The following is a 22,297-nucleotide window of genomic DNA, read 5'->3' as shown; positions in this document are numbered from 1 at the left end:
AGCGTAGTATCATCAGCAAACAATATTGGTTTAAGCATGTTAGAGACATTAGGCAGATCATTGATGTACTGTATATAAGAAATAGGAGAGGTCCTAGGATGCTGCCTTGTGGCACCCCTGCAATTAATGGTAAGAGTGGGAGAGGTTGTCATTGATGGCTACATATTGGTGTCTGTCACTAAGATAGGATCGGATATAGTTTAGCGCAAGGCCTCAGATTCCAGGTTGAGTTTAAGTAAGAGGTAGTTATGGTTAACAGTATCAAAGAAGTGAATCAGTGAAGAGTTCAATTGGAAACTCATTTTTGTCAAGGGCTGAGTAGATTATATCAAGGAGACTTATTAATTGCATTATTGGTACTCTTTTGGGAGCGGAAGCCAAACTGGCAGGGACTTAGCATGTTGAATTTTACAAGATAGGAGTAGAGCTGTTAGTAAATAATTTTTCAAATAGTTTTGATAATATAGGTAGATTTGATATTAGTCTGTAATTGTTTATGTCTGCCGGATTGCCTCCTTTATGAACTTTCGTTTCTCGTGCTTTTTTTTTTTTTTAAGAATCTCGGGGAAGGTACGACTAGAGATTTGTTGAACAGCAAAGCTATGAGTGGTGCATGGGAGACACTTTTGTCTACCATGGATGGTATTTCACTAATGTTCCCAGCTTTGGTTTTTAGTGAGTGAATGATGTAAAATTCATCTGTAGGGCTGATTGGTGAGAGAAGAGTGTTTGGGTAGCTGCCTGAAAGATATGTGGTAACGTGTCTGAGTGTGGGATTTTTCTGGCAAGGTTAGATCCAATCGATGAAAAGAATCTATTAAATTCAGTTGCTGTTTCTAGATCTGTTGCAGGTATATGACCTTCCTTAGAGATTTTTATCTGGTTATGTGAATGTTGTTTAGCTCCTAGGATGTTAGAGATGGCTCTCCATGTGCTTTTCATGTTGCCTTTTGCTTCTTTGAATCTATTCTCGTAATAGGAAACTTTTGCTTTTCTTATTACAGTATACTGGTTAACACTGACTACTGTACTTAGTTTGCAACTACTGTATTGTACCTCTTAACTACTGTACTTAGTTTGCAACTACGCCAAAAAGTTTTTTTTTTTTTTTACATTCATGTTTCTTGTCGATTGCTTTGAGTATGCCATTAGTGAGCCAGGGATTATTTAACTTTTTGCCAGTTACTTGCTTGGTGAGGAGAGGACAATAAGTATTGTAAAGGCTTAAAATTTTGGAAAGGAAGAGGTTAGTTAATGAATATATATCTTGTGCATTATTAAATTCAGATTCCCAGTTTATATTGTGGAGGGCATTTGAGAGAATGCCTATTGCTGCTTCACTGTGTAACCTAAAGGTTAGTTTCTTGTTAGCCAGTGGTTTTATGTCCATTTTTGCTATGAGGAGGGTAGGATAGTGGTCAGTTGTTCTGTCAGTGATTATACCAGATGTAAGGAGAGCTGCTATGTTAGTCTATAAATGATCCTAGGTAGTAGCAGATGTTTGAGTTAATTGGGTGGGTCTGGTGATTGTGGGGATTAACATACAGGAGTTCATGCTGTTTAAGAAATAGTTTACTTGAGGGCTATTTTGTTGACACAGGTCAATATTGAAGTTACCTCCCAGAATAATGTGATTTTTGTTAAAGTTGTTGTTTATGATAAGATTCTTCAGGTTATCTGAGAATGCAGCTATGTTTGTATTAGGAAATCAATAGATGGCTCCAATAGTCAAGGAGGATTTAATGGATTTAATCGAGAATTGAGCATAGGTATATTTACAGTAGTCATTTCTATCACTAATGACACTATTGCAGATGAAGGTATCTTGGTAATATATAGCAGTGCTACCTCCTTTTTTGTTAGGCCTACAGTTGTGAATGGCTTTATAACTAGCTAAGTTGTAAAGTTAGGTGTGGTCTTTACATAGCCAGGTTTCTGTTAAAAGAATGGATGATAGATTAGTACCTAATCACGGTAATTTCTCTAGGAAGAAATTCGGCCTGCTCCATTATCACGTCTATATATGCAAGTACTGCAGCCACAAGAACTACTACTACTTCTAGACGTCTAGACAGTATACCAGTCTCCCGTCACCAATGCCCGTCACCCCACCTGGGTCGCTGGGAGCTCACGCCACCCGAAACAAGCAGTTTATGAGCCGGTTAATAGTTAAAGAAGTCACCAGCACCATCTGGCCGGCCGTCATTCTGTATAAATAGGGCTACCTAGCCCACTACAAGTTCAGATTACTGCTGCGTGCTCAACTGAGTAGACCCGTTAACACATCTCGGTGTGGTAACAGATTTAGTCAGACTAGCTCACAGTATTCCTGCACCATATTTTATTTTGCACCTTAACGTAACGTAAATTTGATTATTCATCTTGTTTGTTTGCACACTTTGTATTAGAGCCAAGCCTGGATATTTTTGTAATTTGTTTAACTTAATTTTTCTATCAAAGTAAAGTATTTTTAAATGTTTTTTTCCTTCTGCTTTATCCTACAGTTTACCTCAGGATGAAGACAACTTGCAGTTTACTTTTTTCTTTTCTTTTTATATTTTATTTGCTTTATGTGACTGACATTACAGAGACTGCATGACCACCAACTTTTCCCGGCACAGTTGGGTACGGTCTTTACTTAGCCAGGTTTCTGTTAAAATAATGAATGATTAGTATCCTAGTGCTGTGAGTAGTACATTTATATCATCAAAATGTTTTCAAAGAGATCTGACATTTTGGTTGAAAACTGATAAGCAAGTGTTATTTTAGAGTTTGGCTTTTGCCTAGTGTGCTGTGTAATACCTGCAGTACAGGTAGTGATGATCAATATGGGGGTTCTTATAGATTTGTGACAGTAGATTTTGCTCAGGATCAATATCAGCTTACATCTGGCTCCAGACTTTTACTGCACTGTGCCTTGTGTGTGAAGGCTGTTCTCCAGGGGTGTGAGAGCCAGGAGTTACTCTTTAGTTCTCGGGCTGCATGCGCCTAGGGTTCCCTTCCCTAGGTGCCCTGTAAGTACTGCCCTTGGAGCTTGGGGCAGGTTCCTTGGGATCTGCCTCTGTGGGTCCGTTTAACTACAGTACTCAATTTTTCAGCCGCCCTTTGGGTACTTGGGTGTTTTGACTCCCTAGTTTACCTTAGGGTAGGAGGCAGTTTTGCCCTAGTAAGGGGTGCAGGGTGCTGTGCAGCTTGTTGTCACCAATCACAGCGGCCGGCTCTGTTCATTGGGGTTATCTTGAGATGATTTCGGGGCTTTTTAGTGTCCCCGCAGCACCGGTCCTCAACCAGGCCTCCACCCCCAGGAAGCAGCCCGTGGCAGCTGACTAACACCCAGGTACCTATTTTACTGCTAGGTAACAGGGGCATAGGGTGAAAGAAACTCTGCCCATTGTTTCTCGCCGGAGCCTGGGATCGAACCCAGGACCACAGGATCACAAGTCCAGTGTGCTGTTCGCTCGGCCGACCGGCTCCCGAGGGGGTATGTTGTCCTCTTGTGGGATTTTGTTTCTTTTTGTTTTTGCCTTGGTAAGGGGGTTCTGCCCTACTTGCCACTGGTGTTTGACCTCATCCTGATACTTGGTGGTGCCCCCTGCCTGGGTTTACCTGAGCGCGAGTCCTCCTATAGTAAATGCTCAGGACCCTGGGAATCCCCTAGGGGACGCGTGGGTCCGATGGATGCGACTCCGGAGTCCCCCCTCTCGCTTCATGCGAGTTTGAGGGTTGTTCGATCCCCTTGTCTCAGGGCGACCCTTACGGTTTTTGCCTCCGTCACGCATGCCTGTTGGGTCGGTGACACTTTCGACCCTGACCCCTGTGAGTTTTGCTGCTTGCTGGTGACTCAATTTACCCAATCTGCAGATGATCATCTTCGGGTATAGGCTGTGCAGGCGTTGCATTTTAGATTTCGTTTGTTGCAACGCGCTCGGTTGATTGCTCACCCGGATGCCCCGCGGCTGCCCGTTTTGCTTATAGGGACCCAGACTTGGGGGGTGGGGGTCGCCTCGACCCTGGTTCAGTCTGCACCTCCTTGTCCTTCCCCTCCTGTTGTTCGTTCTGGTTCCCTCCCCTGCTTTTGGCCCCGAAACGTCTGAGGGTTTTGGAGTCGGGGCAGGGGTTAGTTGGTCTTGAGACTCGGGCAGCCTCGGGGGATGCCCCTTCCGGTGTGGCGACGGAGGCATTCGAGTCTACTCAACCGGCCGAAGCCTCTGGGTCTGACCAGTGAGCCCCCTTCTGTCCGGCTTCTACGGCTGCGCTGGCCTTGTCTGGTGGGGTCGGTGCTTGGGGGGGAGGACTCAGGCCTGGGTCCTGCGGAGGAAGACCTTGGGCCCCGCTGGACCCCGCCTGGGTTTTTCTGCCCTCTGAGCGGGGCTTACTGTTACAAGGAGTGGGGTTTTCTTTTCCATCCTCTGCGTATGAGTTGGACTTGGTGTCTGCCCCTCCCCTGGTTCGGTTCCATGTTCCCCTGGGTACTTCGGTTACGTCCTTCCGGAGGTTTTCTGCTTATTGCATCCAACCTGCTGTGGTGTGGGAAGCCCTTGCAGCAAACCACCTGCGTGACCCGGATTATGCCTCGGCAATGGATTACTCGGCTTTCAGGTTTGAGACTTTGTTCCATTTCTGGCTCTGTTACGAGGTTCTGGAGTCGTCATGGCTGGCGGACAGTCCTGTCTTTACCTTGGAGGCCTGGCACTCCTTCTGACGTTCTCGCACACTTGAGTGGCAGGAGGCTTAGACGGTGTTGCAGGTTTTCCTGGGGGTGACCTAGAGCGCCTCAATGGGTGCTTGTTTGCTCCTGCCCTTCCCCAGGATGTTGGTGTCGTTCAGCTCCATGTGCAAGTTCCCTCCCTTTCGGCAGCTCTGGTGGCCGAGGACTTGCGTGCCCGGGGTCTTTTGGCTTCGGCCTTGCTTTTCTTTTCCCTCCTCGAGTTGTCTTCGGACTGGCTCACTGAGGATGTGGAGCGCTTGAGGCTGTTCCTGGTTATGGCGCCTTGGTCTCGTCGGCTCGCTTGTTAGCTGCCTTGCTGGAGCTTTTCGCGCCGATGTTGCGGGATGTGGTTGCGCTGTTTTATGCTTACCGGCTTGTGTGTCGGCAGTCACTGCTTGCCTCTTCTGTGGAATCCGTTTGGGCCTTGGCTTTTAGGATGTCTTCGCCCTTTTGTCCTCTCCTGTTTGAGGCTTCAGCCTTTGTGCAGTATATTCAGGCTGCTTCAGCTTCTTGCCGTCCTATGTCGGACTTGCTGGTTCTTTGGGGGTCCCGTAGTGGGCCTTCCCGGAAGGGTTGTGCCAAGGCTCGTGGTTCATCTCGTCATGGTTGGCCACTGGTGTCGGGTTCGGGTTCGGCTCCTCCTTTGGACCCGCCTTCGTCTGGTTGGCGCGGTGTTCACATGGATGGTATCCCTGGAATTCTGGGACACGTATTGGCATGTCCCGATTCATCCAGGGTTCATGGACTGACTTGGTTTTGTCATGGCATTACAGGCTTGTCACTTTCGTTGTCTTCCTTTCAACTTAAATCTGGCACCTCGTGTGTTCACACACCTTACCCAGGTTGTGATGACCCATTAGCGTTACCTATTCGAGCCCTCACTCGTGTTCACGGATGCCTAATCTCTCAGCTGGGGCTTTGTGACCAGTGCTCTCCAGGCTGGCCAGGGTCGGTAGGGTCCGTCCTTCCATCGGGCTCAGCACAGCACGGGAGTTCGTGGTGGTGTGGTATTCGTTTCAGAAGGTTCGTCTCGCTCGTGGATCAAAGATCCAGCTCCATTCAGACTGCTCCCCTGTGGTTCATTGTCTGAACCATGGGGGTTTAATGTGATCCTTGGCTCTTTGGAGCTGGTTCCTTTGGGCGACTCGTCTGTTGAGTTCTTAGGGTTTGGTTCTCCTGGCGGTTCATGTCCAGGGAGTGTCCAACGTCCTGGTGGATGGCCTGTTCTGTTTCATTCCCCTGTCCACGGAATGGAAGGTTGACGCTGACTCATTCTGTTGGCTCTGCTGGACGTTCGGGCAGTCGGACGTGGACCTCTTCACGTTGGCTTGGTCAAGGCATCTTACGGTATATTCGGCACCCTTCCCCGACTGCGTGGCCATCGGGGTTGATGCATTTCGACTGGACTGGTCGAGGTGGGGTTATCCGTACCTGTTCCCACCAGTTCAGTTGTTGCTCCAAATCCTGGAGACTTACCAGGGGGAGGGTAGTTCTATTGGCCCCTTGGTGACTAGCCTAGCCATGGTTTTAGGCACTACTTGCTCGGTGTTCGAACCTAAGGGTTTTCCTGCAGTTCCGCCTCTTTCAGCAGATCGGTCCAATTCGGTACATAGTTCGTTCAATCTTCTCCTCTGCTCTTCGCGTCTGGTATTTTTGACGCGGGTTTATCACCACTTACATGGTGAGTAGGTGGCTTCGTTGATGGTGTCCCACCTGTGAGTTTCATCTCGGCGGCAGTACAAAGTTTCCTGACAGTCCTTTCGGCATTTCTTGACTCTTCGTAGGTTTTGTCTGATTTCTGATCAGGTTGTTTGGTCCTTTCTCTCTTGGTTGTTTTAGGACTGTCAATTTATGCCAAATACTGTCAGCTCATATCATGCGCCGCTGGCGGAGCCGCTTCAGCTTGCGTTTGAGGTGGATGTCACTTCTGCTCTGCTCCGCAAGCTTTCTTGGGCGTTGTTTCACCTCTGGCCTGGTCATGCGCCACCTGAGCCATCCGGGTGCTCTCTTTTCTCCTCTGTTTATGGTGGCCCCTTTGGTTCCGGACTGTTTTTCTAAGGCTCATTTTTTTGTTGGCATTTGCCTCTGGGGGTCTGGTTGGGGTGCTTCATGTTCTCCTCTGGTGCTGGGGTTTCTGATCTTTTGGTACTGGTGGTCGTTTTATTAGTTTGCAGTTGTCTCCTTTTCTGGCAAAGAATGAGATTACTGCTTTCCGGAGGGGTCCTTGGGGTTGTTGTTTGGTTGGTTTGGCCGGGGGTGCATCACTTTTTAAGTCCAGTTGTGGCCGTTATTTGTGCGACATGGCCTCTGGGGCAGGAGATGCACTTTGGATGGACCCACTTTCCCTCTTCCCTGTTCCAGGGTGCGGGTCTCTCAGGTCGTCTGCAGGATTATTCGGTCCATCCAGCCTTCGTCTATCCCTGAGCCCATGACGTTCATAAGTTCGCAACTTTGGTGTTTTTGGTAATGTGTTTAGGGCTGACATTTGGGTACCAGGCTTTTGGAGGTCGAACAGGGTCCTGGCCGCACGGTATCCTCGTTAATTTTCCTGGCCATTCTCAGGCATGTGTAGCCTTGGGTCGCAAGTTGCAGCCAGTTGTCACAACTTTCAGTTAAGAAGCGAGTGGGGCTGCCTCCTGGGTAAATCCCTCTTTTTCTTTATCTTTGGCTCCCCGAAACTACCTAATCAAAGGAGTTCTCTACAGAAAACCAGCGTTAAATGTAATGAAACGGCATTTTCTGTGAGAGACCCGAGGCGCCCAGGCGTCCCTTCTTTTTTGGGGGGGAGCTCGTATGGCTTCCCGGAGCTATCCAGGCTGATATGGATACCCTATCTATTTTGCATCAGTCAATGTGGGTGGAGTTCTAGGCCTACTGGGCACCATGAGCCAGAACCTGACCTCTCTCACAGAGGCACGAGGAGCAATGGCCCATAGAAATACACATGTGATTTGGAGCATTCTATATCTACCATTGACCAGGACAGGCACCCAGAAAGGTAAGCGCCACAAAACAAACCCCCTCTTCTGGTTAAAACAACAACAAATTGCCAACGAGTGTACAGAACTCCTCAAAAGAAATTAGAGCAAACAAGCATGATGTCACATGAACTCCGCTACATGTCTGCGCAGCTCCCCTCTCCCCAGGAGCGGGAAGGGGAAGCCCCAGACCCTCGCACCAGCGATCTACACCGCTAGTTCCTCAGTTGATGGGATCGTGCATAGTCGGGATCAATGCTTTTCGGCAGGACTGGTCGAGGTGGGGGTTCCTCTACCTCTTCTTCCCGGTTCAGTTGTTGCTCCAGGTCCTGGCTTACTTGGAAACTTACCAGGGGCGAGTAGTTCTCTTGAACCCGTGGTGGCCGGCCCAGCCATGATTTCAGGTGCTGCTTGCCCGGTGTCCGAACCCAGAGGTTTTCCGCGGTTCCGCCTCGTTCAGATCGGCCTGGTCCGGTACGAGACTGGTTCGCTCTTATCTTTGAGTCTTCGCATTTGGTGTTTTTTACTCGGGGTTTATCACCATCTCTATGGTGATCAGGTGGCCTCTTTGATGGTTCCCACCTGCAGGCTTCTTCTCGGTGTCAGTATGAAGTTTCCTGGTGGTCCTTCTGTTTCTTTTTGACTCTTCATCGTTACTCTTCACTTTCAGTTAGGGAAACTACATATAGTATATTTAGTTTAATGATTCGTTTTTTTTATTTCAGGGAGGAAGATGCATCTTACACTGAGGTGAGTTGTTGCTGCAATTTATTTATTTATATACAAGAAAGTACATTGGGGGTTAACAGAGAACATAGAAATTAAGTTGAATTTACATTCTTGTAAAGCCACTAGCACGCATAGCGTTTCGGGCAAGTCCTTAAGCTAACAGATAATTTTTAGATAATTAACAGTAAAATTGACCAAACATTTTATAGGTACAGGTTTACAGGTATTTATTATAATTCATTGTTTGTATTATAGTACAGTATTATAATTTATATAGTTTAATTGTTAATAATATTAACAATTTATATTATAATTTATTGTTTGTTGTTTGAGATTCCTGTGGACATAAAGTCTCTGGTTGGCCCACTGTCTTGGTCATGTGAACATTAAAGTAGGTGTTGTCGCTGCCATAGAATTTTGTGTACAGCTTAAGTCAAGGTGATCTTGTTCCTATGTTTATCCCATTTTCTTTACTCACTACAAAAGAAGAATTAAGTAACTAAAATAGGAAATTCACTTCCAAGGTTTCAATAGGTATTTTGATTATTGTGCACAGTCTTTAATACATGGGATGTAGTCAAACCCTATCACTAGTAACATTTAAGAGACTTGATAATATTGAATGATCAATAGATGCATGGCTCTTTTATCAAATGGGATTTTTTTCTTGGTGGCCTTCCTTGTATAACCAAAATAGGTAATGGGAAACATCCTTAGCCTGGCTGTTTTATTTATTTTATCTTATTTTATTTTATTTATTCACAGTAGATGGTAAAATCCTTGGTATTCTCATTGATAATAAGCTGAATTTCCTGGGGCCACATTCAATATATAGCAAAAAGAGTTTCTAAAACAGTTTGCATTCTTTCTAAAATCAGATAGTGGAACCTGAGTTTACAAATGCCCCACTTTACAAATTTTTCGGTTTTCGAGCTCAATTTCTTAAAAAAATTTGACTCTGTTTACAAGCTTTGCCTAGCTTGAAGAGTTTGTTGATACTCATATGAATCGACCGAGCGCGTGGTTCCTGGTGGCAAAAGTTAGGCGCGCTTCAGTTTACCAGTGCCTTCCGTGCAATTACTAATATGCACATCATACTTTTGAGTATAGCGATTATTAACCACTTTTATTATATAAATATATTACAATACACACTATTGAATAATATTACTGCAAAAAAACTAAGAAAAAATCAATCAGAGACATTGAAACAATTAGGTAATAATATCGTTGTGGCAACTCCCATCTGTCAACGCGGGTGACGCTGACCAGGTCTGACGACCGCTCTGTCAACGCCCACTTTTTGCCAGACTTCCTCGGTCAATTGCGCCCAAAATATGTCACCTACGATTTTTTTTTATTTTTTCTGTGCTCAGGGGACACAAATTAACATGTTTAGAAGACGAAAAATTTTTTTTGAATTTTTTTTTCTTGCGCACAGGGGTGTAAATGTCCCAAGGACCCCTGAGCAGTGTAAGGGCTAATGCAGCCTATGGACCAGAAAAATAATTTCCAATTTTAAGAAACTTTATGGCAGGGCACTTTTCTGGAGATGTCAAAGTGACTGATGCCACAAACTTCACCCTCAAAGAGTTTTGGAAAAACCATTTTAACATTTGTAGTGCTTTAAAACTCGGACAAAGCCTGGCAAGAGGTGACTAAGAACTATGATCTCTGGCTGGAGAAAATTGTGGCCTGAATGTGTTTCAGAACTAGACTTTGAGGGGTTTGAGCCTGAACCTGAACCTGAAGTGACTCTTGTTGAGGAAATTGTTTCTCTGGGCTGGAAATTGGGCTTGGATTGGGTGGTGCTGATGTGGAGGAGTTGGTGGATGAACACAGTGAAGAACTGACCACCTAAGAACTCCTAGCCCTTCACAAGGAGCAGCAACAAGACGCTGTTGAGGAAACTTCTTCAGGGAAGGTGGCGGCAGTACAGAATGTCCCATCCTCATTAATTAAGAAAATGTGTGCAGTATAGGAACTGTAAATGTTTGCTGAAGAGTCTCTCCCAACTAAAGCTGCAGTAGGCCATTGCCTTAACCTTTTTAATGACACTGTGATGCCTTATGTTATGAACCTTACCTCCTGTGGAGGTTAGTTTCTGTTAAAGGAGTTGATTAGAGAAAGTTTTTGAAATAAATAGTACCCTTAGCTGGAGATTGTTTAGGAATAACATGTATTGGAATAGCAAAACTATGTGAAGAGTAGTTGTAAGGAAAAATGGACTCAATCAAAAACTTGCATGAGGGATATGATAAATGAAGTTAATAAAAGGTTTGATTGGTAATGTTAAGAATATAGTTTTAAGGAGCGATGCCGCAAGAGGGGCGGACGCCACCTTGACCAGACGAGACGAGGAACGTTGATGACCAGTCTTTGTTTTCTGAGGGTTTTCTCCAGCCGTTCAATCAGATAAGCCTTTATATAATAGTAGCAGGGGTGTAAGGAAGGGTAGAGTACACTAACAGTCTCCTGAGCAGTATTTTATTTTTTTTTTTTTTTTTTTTTTGGAGAGTCCAAGTTTCCAAGGGGTTTATATATATATGTGCATCACCAGTTGAGAGGTTTGGTGGTGATTATTTTTTCCATGTGTTACCTTCAGGTTGACCGGGAGTTGTAAGGAGTGAATTATGTTATGTATTGTTGCGTGTGTTATTAATGTATACAGGGCTACCTCGGTTTAAGAGTTTAATCCGTTCCTGGAGACAGCTCGTAACCCGAAGCTAATTTCCCCATAAGAAATAATGGGAAACGAATTAATCCGTTCCAGACTACCCAAAAACCTCACTTCAAAGTAAATTTTATACCTAATTCATCTAAATCTACACTAAAAAACTATGTTCAAGTTATTATTTACCATTGCTGGTGACTGCTGTAGGCGTATGGAAGATGGTGAGGAGGGGGGGGGGGGGGGAGGAGAAGAGGTGTTACTGTTTGGAAGGGGAGTCCCCTTCTATTATAACATCAGGCAGTGAGGACCTCTCAGGGGTGCATTCTCTGGCATGTTTTGCCTGCATACCACTAGGTCCTGGTTGTGGCTCACTGCTTGATGTTCTCACAACAAATGTCCATGGAAGATTGTTTTTCCCTTCTTCGCAAGATGTCTCTGTAGTGAGGCATCACATTGTCATTGACAAGACTAATGCCAACGACCTACTACAACTTTCTCTGGGCGAGTCTTTTCAATAAAAGTTTGCATTTCTTCCCACATCTGACACCACTTCTTAATGTCTGCAGAAGGAACATTCGCTTCTGCCTCCTCCTCCTCCACTGGAGAAACATCCTCAGCTGGGTCTTCTTGCTGTTCCTTTTGAAGAGCTTGGATTTCTTCAGTGGTCAGTTCTTCGTTGTCTTCTTCCACCAACTCCTCCACATCACCATTCAATTCCAAGCCCATTTTCCGGGCCAGAGTAACAATTTTCTCAACAATATGCGCATCATTTACAGGCTCAAACCCCTCAAAGTCTAGTTCTCTCACATATTCAGGTCACAATTTTCTCCAACCAGAGATCAGGGCTCTTTGAATCACTTCTTGCCAGGCTTTGTCAATGAGTTTTAAAGAACTACAAATGTTAAAATGGTGTTTCCAGAACTCTCTGAGGGTGAGGTTTGTGGCTTCAGTCACTTCAAAGCATTTCCGGAAAAGTGCCCTTTCATAAAATTTCTTAAAATTCGCTATGATTTTCTGGTCCATAGGCTGAATTAGAGGAGTGGTGTTAGGAGGAAGGAACTTTACTGTGAGAAATTTATTGTATCTGTGCAACAATTCATCTTCCAAGCCTGGAGGATGAGCAGGAGCATTGTCGAGGAGAAGCAGGGCCTTGAGTGCCAATTGTTTCTCCTGCAGATATTTTTTTATGGCGGGGCACACCACTTCATTCACCCACTCCGAAAAAAAAATCCTAGTCACCCATGCCTAATTATTAGCCCTCCACATCACACAGCAAAAAGGTGACACCCCTAGGGTCAACACTTGCAGCAGAGGAGCTCCAGCATATTTCAACAATCCTAAGTATTGTAGTACAGGTTGATGGTAGTGAGTGATGTCCCAGAGAACATAAAGGTATAGTGCTCTTGAAAAATAGGTGAGATAACAGGAAAGTGCTAAGGGAAGTGAAAAATCGGATGAGAAAAAGTTGCCCTAGTGTTTACAGTGCAGAGAAGAACATTCAAGATGGCCACTGGCAAGGGGAAAAACAAAACAGAGCTTGATTTTGAGGGATTCAATGAAGAAAGCATTGATATTAGCAGTCTACATAACAAGTTGGTAAATTTATAAACTATAGTGAACTCTCATGTAGAAATAATTAGTAAATTGAAAGAAAGTAATGACCATTTGAATAGCAAAGTTTTATGTCTTGAGGGTTTAGTGAAAGACTTGCGCAAGGATAAGAATCGATTGGAAACAAATTGCAAAGCCATGGAAGAAGAAAATAAACTCTTAAAAATAGCTTTGGAAGAAGTTAAAGTAAATTTAAACATAAATGACTACAATAGGTTAGGTAAGGAAATTCAACAGGAGAAACAGCTTTTGTCAGCACAGATGGAGGAAGTTACACAGGGAATAGAACAGTGCAAGAAAGATATGCAACTCACTTATGCACAAGTGGCCAAGGAGAAGGAAAAAATAGAAGCAGCAGTAAAGGAAGTCAAACACTGCAGCAACCAAGATAAAACAAACATTAGGCTAGAAGTGAGGAAAGAATTGGCATCTAACCCGAAGTTGGTGCAAAACACAGTTGATCGGAGTAAGTCCCTGATCATTTTTGGCTGCAAAGAAAAGGCGATAACATCTAGGTCAGAAAGAGCTGTAGAAGAAGCTAAAGTAGTAGATAAAATTGTTGGCCTCGTAGAAGGTCTTACAACCATAGAGAATGTGTGCGACTACAGGAAAATAGGCAGGTACGTAAAAGGGAAAGATCGACCTTTGAGGATCACCCTAAACGGTGCCAAACAGATGGAAGAAGTACTAAGGAATGCTAGAAAATTGCAAAGTGATGAGGATGGGAAAGGGTGGTCGTTAAAACGAGATCTTTCAAAAGAAGATAGAGAGAAGCTGAAACTGAACCTCGCCGAGGCAAAACATTTAAATGAGAGCAGGAATGAAGAAGAAATAAAAATTTTTTTCTACAAAGTGATAGGGGTAGGCAAACCAGTAAAGTGGTACATAAAGGCAAACCAACAAAATCAATAGAGAGGGGAGGAGTGAAGAATAAGGAGAGGGGGAACAAGTTCCTGAAGATTGCATACACCAACATAGATGGAGTGAGATCGAAGATACTGGAGTTAAGTGATGTAATACAGCTGCAGACACCAGACATTGTTGCTCTCACGGAGACAAAACTTGAAGATGTAATTTTAAATGAGGTCATATTCCCAAGGGGCTACTCAATTTGGAGACGGGACAGAAAAATTAGGAAAGGCGGTGGCGTTGCTGTGCTGGTAAAAGAACACCTAAAGGTGAACGAAATAATGACTGCCAATCCACAAGAAGTTGACATAATATCACTAGAGATCTGCCATGAGGATGATAAACTAATGATAATAAATGCATATAGTCCACCGCCAAGCAGCACATGGTCAAAGGAGGAGCTAGATAGTAAACGTGAAGGTCTTATAACAATAATGAGAGAGATTATAGCGAGAGCGGATAATGATAGATCACGACTGTTGATAGTCGGCGACTTCAACTTGAAATCCATAGACTGGGAAGCATATGAAGCTAAAACAAGATTTTTAGACCTGTAAATTTGTAGACCTCATCCTGGAAACATTCTTGTATCAACATGTTAAACAAGCTACGAGGATGAGGGAAGGGGACGTTCCCTCCATGCTAGATTTGATATTTACCAGGAAGGAGGAAGAGATATTTGACATTCAGTACCTTCCTCCCTTGGGTAAAAGTGACCATGTCTTTTTGGGAATAAAGTATGCAATGCGTTATAAGCTGGAAGAAAATAAGGAGGTTGAAGCAGTTGAAAAACCAGACTTCAGGAGAGGACATTATGGTGACCTTAGAAATTTTTTTAGTGAGTATAATTGGACAGACTTGATGCTAGGCAAGGAAGTGAATGAGATGTATGTCAAGTTTTGTGAAATATATGATAAAGGCACAAAAAAATTTATACCAAAACAGAGATGCAGAACTAGGAAACAGGATTGGTTCAATAGAAATTGCGAGAGGGCTAGAGACCAAAAGACACAAAAATGGAATCAATACAGGAAGAGGCCGAACCCCCAAACTTACCAGCGATACAAAGATGCGAGAAACAACTACACGGCAGTGAGGAGAGAGGCAGAAAGAAATTTTGAAAAAGGGATTGCAGACAAATGTAAAACAGAACCAGGTCTATTCTATAAATTCATAAACAACAAATTGCAGGTAAAGGATAATATTCAGAGGTTGTAAATGGGAAATAGATTCACGGAAGATGAAAAGGAAATGTGTGAAACACTAAACGAAAAGTTCCAAAGTGTGTTTGTACAAAATGAAATCTTTAGGGAACCAGATACAATAAGAATTCCAGAGAACAACATAGAGCACATAGAGGTGTCTAGAGACAAAGTGGAAAAAATGCTCAAGGAGCTAAGTAAGAACAAAGCAGTTGGTCCAGATAGAGTTTCACCATGGGTTCTGAGAGAATGTGCACCTGAGCTCAGCATTCCACTTCAACTGATTTTTCAGGCATCCCTGTGTACAAGAGCTGTAGCTGATGTGTGGAAAAAGGCTAACATAGTTCCAATCTACAAAAGTGGAAACAGGGAAGACCCCCTTAATTATAGACCTGTATCATTGACAAGTGTAATAGTAAAAATATTGGAAAAAATAATTAAAACTAAATGGGTTGAACACTTGGAGGAAAACGATATAATATCAGACAGACAGTATGGTTTTCGATCTGGAAGATCCTGTGTAACGAACTTGCTCAGTTTTTATGATCGAGCCACAGAGATTTTACAGGAAAGAGATGGTTGGGTTGACTGCATCTATCTGGACTTAAAAAAGGCTTTTGACAGCGTTCCCCATAAGAGGTTGTTCTGGAAACTGGAACATATTGGAGGAGTGACAGGTAAGCTACTAACATGGATGAGAAATTTCCTAACTGACAGAAAAATGAGGGCCATAATCAGAGGCAAGGTATCGGATTGGAGGAATGTCACGAGTGGAGTACCTCAGGGTTCAGTTCTTGCACCGGAAATGTTCATTGTCTACATAAACGATCTACGAGTGGGAATACACAATTACATGAACATGTTTGCTGATGATGCTAAGATAATAGGGAAGATAAGAAACTTAGATGATTGTCATGCCCTTCAAGAAGACCTGGACAAAATAAGTATATGGAGCAACACTTGGCAAATGGAATTTAATGTGAATAAATGCTATGTTATGGAATGTGGAATTGGAGAACATAGACCCCACACAACCTATAAATTATGTGAGAAATCTTTAAAGAATTCTGATAAAGAAAAGGATCTAGGGGTGGTTTTAGATAGAAAAATGTCACCTGAGGACCACATTAAGAACATTGTGCGAGGAGCCTATGCTACACTTTCTAACCTTAGAATTGCTTTTAAATACATGGATGGAGAAATACTAAAGAAATTGTTCACGACTTTTATTAGACCAAAGCTGGAATATGCAGCGGTTGTTTGGTGCCCATATCTTAAGAAGCACATCAACAAACTGGAAAAGGTGCAACAACATGCCACTAAGTGACTCCCAGAACTGAAGGACAAGAGCTACGAGGAGAGATTAGAGGCATTAAATATGCAAAAACTAGAAGATAGAAGAAAAAGAGGCGATATGATCACTACGTTCAAAATAGTAACAGGAATAGATAAAATTGATAGGGAAGAATTCCTGAGACTCGGAACTTCAAGAACAAGAGGTCATAGATTTAAACTAACGAAACAAAGCTGCCGGAGAAATATACGAAAATTCACTTTTGTAAACAGAGTGGTAGACGGTTGGAACAAGTTAAGTGAGAAGGTGGTGGAGGTCAAAACCGTCAGTAATTTCAAAGCATTATATGACAGAGTGCTGGGGAGACGGTACACCACGAGCGTAGCTCTCATCCTGTAACTACACTTAGGTAATTACACACATTTGACTTTTCTGCACTTTATACTGTTTGAAAACCCTTGGATTTTCAGAATGATATACTAGCAAGGGTTTAATTTTCAAATCGCCACTCGCGTTTGACCACAGCAAAAACTCTGAAAATGAACGGTAAATCCTTGTGAAGAATTCGGGCGGGATAGTCACTGGATGCAAGGCACTGGCAAACTGAGCAGCGATCGCCGTGCCACCACGCGCTAGGTCGGCCCGTATGCGTATCAACAAACTCGTATCCTGAGGCAACCCTCGTGACCCAATACAAATTTTCCGAGCAAATCCTGCTCGTAAGCCGTAAAGCTCGTAACCAGGGGCGCTCGTAAGCCGAGGTACCACTGTATATGTGTCATTTATCTACTAGGTTGTTTCCCTACACCCTGAATTCCCCTTGGCTCAAGTAAAAGCCTTTATTCCCTTAGACAACATTAAAAATACTCGACCCCACCACCCCCCAATACGTGATATCTCGCTACAGACAAGTGTTAAGACGTAGGGGAAAAAATCTTTATAGAAAAGTTCTTAGTGAGACAAACAAGCAATGAGCCACAACCAGGTCCTAGTGGTATGCCTGCAATACGTAGGAGAGAGAGAGAGTACCCCAGAGAAGTCATCACTGCCTGATGTTGTTATAGAAGGGGATTCCCCTTCCAAACACTTAACACCTCTCCTGTCCCCCCCCCCCCCTCATCGTCTTCCATACGCAAACAAGTCATCAATAAAGGTAAGATATAACTTGTACATAGTACAAAATATTTGTACTATTTTATATATATGAAATGGATTTTTAAGTTAATATTTTTGGGATCTGAGGCTCAGTCCGGCCTGAGGCCTGCCAGTCTGGCTGCCACCCCCTTTCCCCCTACTACTGACCCGCTGTAACCTACCCCCTCCCTTCCCCTCTCCTCCCATTCCTGCACCTGACCACCAGCGGCCAGCCACAACCCCCCCCCCCCCCGACCACTGGTGGCCCGCCAACTGCCCCTCTTTTCGTCAGTTGAAAATTCGGTGATTTCAGTTGATTGGATTTAACCCACAAGCTGCTAAGGGCTATTGGGTCTTTGTCACCCACAGGCGCATAAAAAAAATTCTTGTAAACCTGTTAATGTGTGTTCCCTGATCACGGGAAAAATAATAAAAAAAATTGTAAGTGGCATATTTTGGCCGCAATAGGGCGGGGAAGTCTGGCAAAAAAGAGGCGCTGACTCAGCAAGCATCAGGGAAGTTCTGCTTCCCTCAGCTGTCAGGCGGGTAGTTGCCACAAAGATATAATTACCTAATGGGGGGTAGAAATAGCCTAAGCTACTCTATCCCTTTGAGATGTATTTTTTCTTGTCTCAATAAACATACTTGAACTTGATTACCTAATTATTTCAGTGTCTCTGATTGATTTTTTCTTAGTTTTTTTTTTTGCAGTAATATTATTCAATAGTGTATAGTGTGATATATTTATATAATGAAATGTGTGAATCATTGTTGTACTCAAAATTATGTTGTGCATATTATTGATTCAATTATGTTTATAAAAAATAAACAAATACTTTTGCAGTTATTACACTATATACACATGTTATATATAAGTATCTGCATGTTTTGTTCACCATAACGAACCACGAAGTTGATAGTGAGAGTCAAAAAGCAACGGGGAGTGGCCAGCCAGCCACTTGCTACCCCTCCCTCCCTCCCTCAAAAACTCCTCACTCACCATCCTCCTCCTCCTCCCACCATACTGTTTTTGCTTTTATTCACTACATACAGACGTTATATATAATTATCTACATGTTTTGGTCACCATAGTTGTTCATCTTAGCTGGCATAGTGCACAAAGAGCATAGTTGCCACCCTTACACAGCTTGACAAGTCAGGAAGATGACACCACCTCCCTCACCAAAATGGCTTCTCCCAACACTTCTTTTGCTGTTATTACACTATATATGCACGTTATAGATAAGTATCTACATTTGTGTTGATCATAGCGAACCACTAAGCTTGTATGGTGATGGCAGACAGTAACAGGTGGCCACACAATTCAATTCCTCTGATAACCATCTACAAAATTCTCAGGGGAATTGACAGGGTGGACAAAGACAAACTCTTCAGCACGGGTGGAACACAAAGAAGGGGACACAGGTGGAAACTTAGTACCCAGATGAGCCACAGGGAGGTTAGAAAGAATTTTTTCAGTGTCAGGGTAGTAAACAAATGGAATGCATTAAGTAGTGTTGTGGTGGAGGCAGACTCCATACACAGTTTCAAATGTAGATATGATAGAACCCAATAGGCTCAGGAATCTGTACACCAGTTAATTGACAGTTGAGAGGCGGGACCAAAGAGCCAGAGCTCAACTCCTGCAAACACAACTAGGAGAGTACAACTAGGTGAGTACACACAACTGATGTTCCTTCCCTCCCTCCCTCAATGATTCAAGGCCAGATGCACTAACATTCCTCCTTCAAGTATACTGTTTGTGGTGTTATTACACTATATACACACATTATATACAAGTATCTACATGTTTTGTTCACCATAACTGTTCAACTAAGCTGGTATAGTGCCCAAAGAGCATAGTGGCCACCCTTACAAAGCATGACAAGTCATGCAGATGTCGCCACCTTCCTCACCAAAATGGCTTCTCCCAATACTACTTTTGATGTTATTACACTATATATATACATTATATATAAGTATCTACATTTTTGTTTACCATAACTAACCATTAAGTTGGTATGGTGAGACAAACAGCAGCAAGGAGTAACCACCACACACACTAGCCAGCCCGCCACTGGCTGCAACTCCCTCCCTCACCTCACCTTACTCGCCCACATTCTTCTCCCACCATACTGTTTTTGCTTCTATTCACTATATACAGACTTTATATATATAAAGTATCTGCATGTTTTGTTCACCATAGTGAACCACTAAGCTGGTATAGTAAGTGCAGACAGTAACAGGTGGCAACAGAGATTCGGCAGATAACGGTACAACCCTCCCACCCTCAACATTACTCCTCCCACAGCACAGCACAAATTATCACAAAAATCCTGCTATTATCAGAATCCTGGTCATATTATATCACAGTCAGGGATCTTCTATAATACTATCAATGCCAAATAATACCAGTTACATATTCGTGTGAAATTAGATAGCTGCTCCCGCAAGTCAGACCTTATCACTGCTGCAGTCACTATGAAATCCAATGTTTATGTGAACGAATGTCTAACCAGGTTCAGACAATTTCTTGTTTAAGCTACGTGGAATCTGCAAAAGATCCCCTGCTATTAAACATAGTTTTGTGCGCGATGGTAAAATAATAGCTAGGAAGACTGACTCTGGAAAAACTTATGTCATAACCACTAAGGCACACCTCACTTCCTTCCTGGATGACTGTAGGATAACAGCTGTATAACCAGAACATAATTTGTAGTCTCACATACTACCAAAGTGTACATAAGCTCTGCCTTTCCTTTCCAAAGGTTTTTTAATTTTATTTTTATTTTTTGTTTGTCATCTTTGTTGTTGATATTGCTTGTTTTTTACTCTTAATTATTTGTTCTTAGTTAATCCCCTTGTCACTAAACCTCGGGCTTTTTATTACCCTGTTATATTTAAAGTATCTTGGTATTTGTTTCTTGTAATCATTTATTGGCATTAATTAATAGTATAATTGTTTATATAAGCATCTACCTCAGTATCATAGTAAAATCTTCCACATGAATATACTCTCGCCCTGTTTATTTTTACACTTAGATTTATATTTGAGTAAATTTCTAGATTTACTTAGATTTACATGTCATTTTTTTTTCTTGGAATTATCTATTTGAGCTCACTTTGTTTTCTTACGTTCATACTAATTATAGGATTTTAATTAACCATTACTAAGCTAATTATCTTTAAGATCATTTTACTTTATGATCATTATTTTTCTTATTATTTTTTATTTTGTCAGTCTACTGATTTTTTGTTTTTTTATTTTATGTAACTTCTGTGTCCTCCCTGGCTATCTATTGGATCTTTATTTTACTTCTAATTTGTTACTATTTTATTGTATTTGCTTTTATTCTTGTGTTTTGCTATATCGTGTATCTTGTATCGTGATCCCTCTGCATCTCTATGCACACTGATATTGATCCTGATCAAAATCTTCTGTCTCATATCTACACCAACCAGCACATTGATCATCATTATTGCAAGTATTACACAGCACACCAGGCTAAAAACAAACTCCAAAATAGCACCTGTCTATCAGTTTATAACCAAAATGTTAGATCACTTGGTAAACATTTTGACGATATAAATGCATTACTCACAGCACTAGGTACTAACTTATCGTTCATTATTTTAACAGAAACTTGGCTAAATAAAGACTATACCCAACTCTACAACTTGGCTGGTTATAAAGCCATTCATAACTGTAGGCCTAATAAAAAAGGTGGTGGCACAGCTATATATTACCGAGATACATTTATCTTCAACAGTGTCATTAGTGACAGAGATGACTACTGTGAATATACTTTTGCTCAGTTTACAATTAAATCCCTTAAATCCTCTTTGACTATTGGAGCCATCTATAGATTTCCCAATACTAACATAGCTTCTTTCTCAGATAACCTAAGGAATCTTATTATAAACAACAATCTCAACAAAAACCACATCATTCTGGGAGGAGACTTTAATATTGACCTGGGTCAACAAAATTGCTCTCAAGTTGACTATTTCCTTAACAGCATGAACTCCTGTATGCTAATCCCCACAATTTATTTATTTATTTATTTATTTATTTATGCATATACAAGAAGGTACATTGGGAATGTGAGGATACATAATATGGTAATTACAGTCTTGTAAAGCCACTAGTACGCGCAACGTTTTGGGCAGAAACAATCACCAAACCTACCCGAGTCACTCAAACATCAGCCACTACCTTGGACCACATATGGACAAACATAACAGCTCCCCTTGTATCTGGTATAATCTATGACAGAACAACTGACCACTATCCTACCTTTCTCATAGCGAACATGGGCATAACACCACCAAAAAGCAAGAAACTTTCATTTAGGCTACACAGTGAATCAGCTTTAGGCAATCTTACAGATGCACTTCACAATATTAACTGGGATTCTGAAATCAATAATACCCAGGATATAAATTCATTAGCTAACCTCTTCCTCTCCAAAACTCTAAGCCTCTACAACCTTCATTGTCCTCTTCTTACCAAGCAAGTAACTGACAAAAAATTAAACAATCCATGGCTCACAAGTGGCATTCTCAACTCAGTCAACAAGAAACATGAAAATGAAAAGAAACTTAGGATTGGCCTAGTTTCAAAGGAAGTAGCTAAAAGGTACTCATCAATGCTTACCAGTATCATAAGAAAGGCAAAACTTGCATATTATGTGAATAGATTCAATGAAGCAAAAGGCAACATGAAAAGCACTTGGAAAACAATCTCTAGTATCCTAGGAACTAAACAACTCACATAACCAAATAAAACTCTACAAGGATGGGGATATACCGTCAACTGATTTAGAAATGGCAAATGAATTTAATAGTTTCTTTTCATCGGTTGGTGCTAATCTTGCCAGTAAAATCCCACAGACCCAGACACATATTAACACATATCTCTCAGGCAGCTATCCAAACTCTCTTCTCCTTTCACCAATCAGCCCGGCAGATGTTGTGTCATCATACACTCTCTAAAAACCAAGGCAGGGAACACCAGTGAAATTCCGTCCATTGTATGCAAGAGCGCCTCCCATGCCC

At 42.4% G+C, this 22,297-nt stretch overlaps 1 protein-coding gene across 5 annotated transcripts in view; it reads left to right on the top strand.

Annotated features, from left to right (window-relative positions):
• LOC138367385 (uncharacterized) overlaps positions 1-22,297 on the top strand; it is a 232,858-nt gene that overhangs the window by 13,793 nt on the left and 196,768 nt on the right. For 4 of the 5 annotated variants that reach the window (XR_011229356.1, XM_069328984.1, XM_069328975.1 and 1 more), the window contains exons 2-3: positions 1,988-2,161; positions 8,412-8,436. Coding sequence is in view for 4 of the 5 variants with exons in the window: in XM_069328984.1 (XP_069185085.1) it covers positions 2,097-2,161; positions 8,412-8,436 (90 nt within the window). In the remaining variant the exon portion in view is untranslated. The remainder of the gene's footprint in view (positions 1-1,987; positions 2,162-8,411; positions 8,437-22,297) is intronic. The other variant, XM_069328980.1, reaches the window with a different exon arrangement.

Source organism: Procambarus clarkii, chromosome 3 (genome assembly GCF_040958095.1).
Source record: "Procambarus clarkii isolate CNS0578487 chromosome 3, FALCON_Pclarkii_2.0, whole genome shotgun sequence".
NCBI lineage: Eukaryota > Metazoa > Arthropoda > Malacostraca > Decapoda > Cambaridae > Procambarus > Procambarus clarkii.
Note: the sequence above shows the minus strand (reverse complement) of the source record. Positions and strands in the feature narration are given on the sequence as shown.